At 55.4% G+C, this 3,007-nt stretch overlaps 1 protein-coding gene across 1 annotated transcript in view; it reads left to right on the forward strand.

The window, feature by feature from the left end:
* Positions 1-2,451: 2,451 nt before the first annotated feature.
* Positions 2,452-3,007, forward strand: part of idh3a (isocitrate dehydrogenase (NAD(+)) 3 catalytic subunit alpha) — a 34,807-nt gene continuing 34,251 nt past the window's right edge. Inside the window, exons 1-2 of the mRNA XM_043680153.1 lie at positions 2,452-2,646; positions 2,876-2,935. Coding sequence (XP_043536088.1) covers positions 2,608-2,646; positions 2,876-2,935 — 99 coding nt within the window. The 5' untranslated portion in view covers positions 2,452-2,607. The remainder of the gene's footprint in view (positions 2,647-2,875; positions 2,936-3,007) is intronic.

Here is a 3,007-nt window from a genome sequence, read left to right on the forward strand (position 1 = left end):
GGCCAGCAGGAGGCAGTGGTCAGAGAAGAACACCGGCTTGACGTCGGTGGATCTGACCGAGAGCGTTCGGGACACAAACAGGTAATCTATCCTTGAGCGGATAGACCCGTCTGCCCGTGACCAGGTGTATCTACGCTGCGCTCCGTCTGCAGGGGCGCTGAAGACATTGTGCAGCTTGGCATCTTTTACCGTGTCCATCAGGGCTCTGGACGTGGTGTCCAGTTTACTGTCCCCCCCGCCGGGTCGTCCATCTGCATCAATGATACAGTTGAAGTCTCCGGCCAGAATGACTGGCCTGGACGTAGCCAGCAACAGTGGAAGCTACTGCAGAACGGCCAACCGTTCACTCTTGCCCACTGGGGCGTACACATTAATCAGTCTCAGGGGAGCATTCCTATACATGATGTCGGCGACGAGGAGGCGCCCGCCCACCACCTCCTCAACCTCGGAGATGGTGAAGTTGCCTCCTCTCAACAGGATACCCAGGCTGGAGGCGTGGCTATCAATGCCCCCCGACCAAACTGACGGCCCATGGGCCCATAAGCTCGACCATCTCCTGTAGCTGCTGAGGTGCGGTATCCCACACTCCTGCAGGAACAGGACGTCGGCTTTAACGTTGGCCAGGAAGGCCATCGTAGAAACACATCGCGTAGCCGATTTGATGCTGGCAACTCTTATCCCCATTTTAACAGTTTACGAGGTCGACACTGTCCATTTGCTGCTGGTCTTGCCCCTCTGGGGTAGCTGTGTGCATTCCCGTGGTGACGGCAAACTGCTGGACCATCCCAGGGCTGAGGTAGCTGTCCGGCTCCACGCTGGAGCCATTTCCCCGCTCTGGTGTCTTCGGGTCAGGCCCAGGGTCCGCATGGTCAGTTCTCCATCTGACAGCGGGGCTGTCACAAGACCGCTGCTCCCAGTTGCCTGGGGCTGTGGGGCCGGTGGGTACCTCTTGGTTCTCACCAGGTGGGGAGAGGCCTTTACCCGTCCCCTCAGAGGGATTGTCTTTTCCTGCTTGGGCAGTGCTGCCCTCCTTTTTCTCCACGGCGCTCTGTCTCTTCCTCTGGTGATGACCCGCCTTGTGCCCATCCTCACTGTCGGAAGAGCTGCATGTGCCCTCATTGCGTAAGTGTCGCTTTCCCCCTTGCTGGGCTCATCTATCTTATTTCTAATGCCTCATGCATTCATATATAGTATTTTTAATTTGTTGCTGCCCTCACCCCTCCTATCAACCCCAATTTCACTCAACCTTACAGCATGATCCCTTTTTGAGTTTTCTGCTTCATTGATACCATTGTCTTTCTTGACTTCCCTTATTCTAACTTTCCCTTCAATTTATTTCTTAAACTTCCAGTTTGTCCCCTCCCTCCGCTATTTAGTTTAGGGCCATGGTAATTGAGGGGCGGGTCTTGGTGATTAACAGGAGCCGGGACATGGTGATTGACGGGGGGGCGGGTCTTAGTGATTGACGGGGGGGCGGGTCTTCGACTGACATGGGGCGGGTCATTTTATTTAATTTTTTTATTTTATTAAACAAATTACAAAAACAGTTTACAACAAACAGTTACATTTACAGCTGCATACAAGAAACAGCAATTTTACAAGGGAGAGGAGCAGCAAAGCCAGGCCCCAAACCCTACCATTCAAACAGTTTACAGGGACATGAGGACAAACCTCAAATCCCAGTTTCACATAAAGATATAAAGAGACAACAGCAATGACAGTACATTAGCCAGTACTGTTACATATAAAAGTGCAGACAATCCAGACTCAGCAAGCCCGCCCCTACCCACATTCCAGTTCTCGGTCCGCCCCGACCACCTCTAGGACAGCTCGCCCCGGTACCCGCCCGGGGGCGTTGGTAGTTGGGGGGCGGGTCGTGGTGATTAACAGGAGCGGGGACATGGTGATTGACGGGGGGGCGGGTCTTAGTGATTGACAGGATTGGGTCCAGGCGACTGACATGGGGCGGGTCATTTTATTTAATTTTTTTATTTTATTAAACAAATTACAAAAACAGTTTACAACAAACAGTTACATTTACAGCTGCATACAAGAAACAGCAATTTTACAAGGGAGAGGAGCAGCAAAGCCAGGCCCCAAACCCTACCATTCAAACAGACAACAGGGACATGAGGACAAACCTCAAATCCCAGTTTCACATAAAGATATAAAGAGACAACAGCAATGACAGTACATTAGCCAGTACTGTTACATATAAAAGTGCAGACAATCCAGACTCAGCAAGCTCCCACCTTCCGACCACTCTAAGGCAGCCCGCCCCTACCCACCTTCCAGTTCTCGGTCCGCCCCGACCACCTCTAGGACAGCTCGCCCCGGTACCCGCCCGGGGTGACAGCGGTCAGGACGGCCTACGTGGGGCGGGTCATAGCTGCCATGGGGAGGCGGGACCCGTTAACTGGCGTAGTTTACAACCTATAGAAACCTAGAGGTCGGACGCGGTGCCGTTTCCAGCGTTGATGGGCAGACGCCGAAACCAATGGGCATCCAGGGGAGGCGGCACATCTTTCGTAAGCCGCTTTTGATTGGCGGAGTGGGATCTATGGTAACGGAAGGCGGGGCTGTGAGCGCTGGTTCTGCAGCGTGAACATGGCAGCGACAGCGGCATTGACGGGATGGCGGAACGCGGTAAGGGCAACCGGTACAGAGGTGAACGGTGGGGACCCCGGGGGAGCGGTGAACTGCGGGCGGGAATCTGCTGTGAGGGGCCGGGGTAGGAGCCGGGACATGGACCGGGCCCGGTGCGGGTGGAAGGGAGACCGCGGCCTGTGACTGAGGGGCGGGTGGCGTGGGGCTGGGGACAGGCTGTCGCTCCCGCCGCGGCCGCGCTGACCTTCCCCTGTTGTGGACCCCTCAGGTTCGGCAGCTGCTCGGAGCAGGAAAGAGCAGGAACCCCGTCTCCAGGAGTTTGTCGGAGGTGAGTACCCAGGGGATGGAGGGTTCCATTGCAACCACTTTACCGAACACCCCCCCCCCCTCCCGTCCGTCC

Source organism: Chiloscyllium plagiosum, chromosome 40 (genome assembly GCF_004010195.1).
Source record: "Chiloscyllium plagiosum isolate BGI_BamShark_2017 chromosome 40, ASM401019v2, whole genome shotgun sequence".
In the NCBI taxonomy this organism is placed as follows: Eukaryota; Metazoa; Chordata; class Chondrichthyes; order Orectolobiformes; family Hemiscylliidae; genus Chiloscyllium; species Chiloscyllium plagiosum.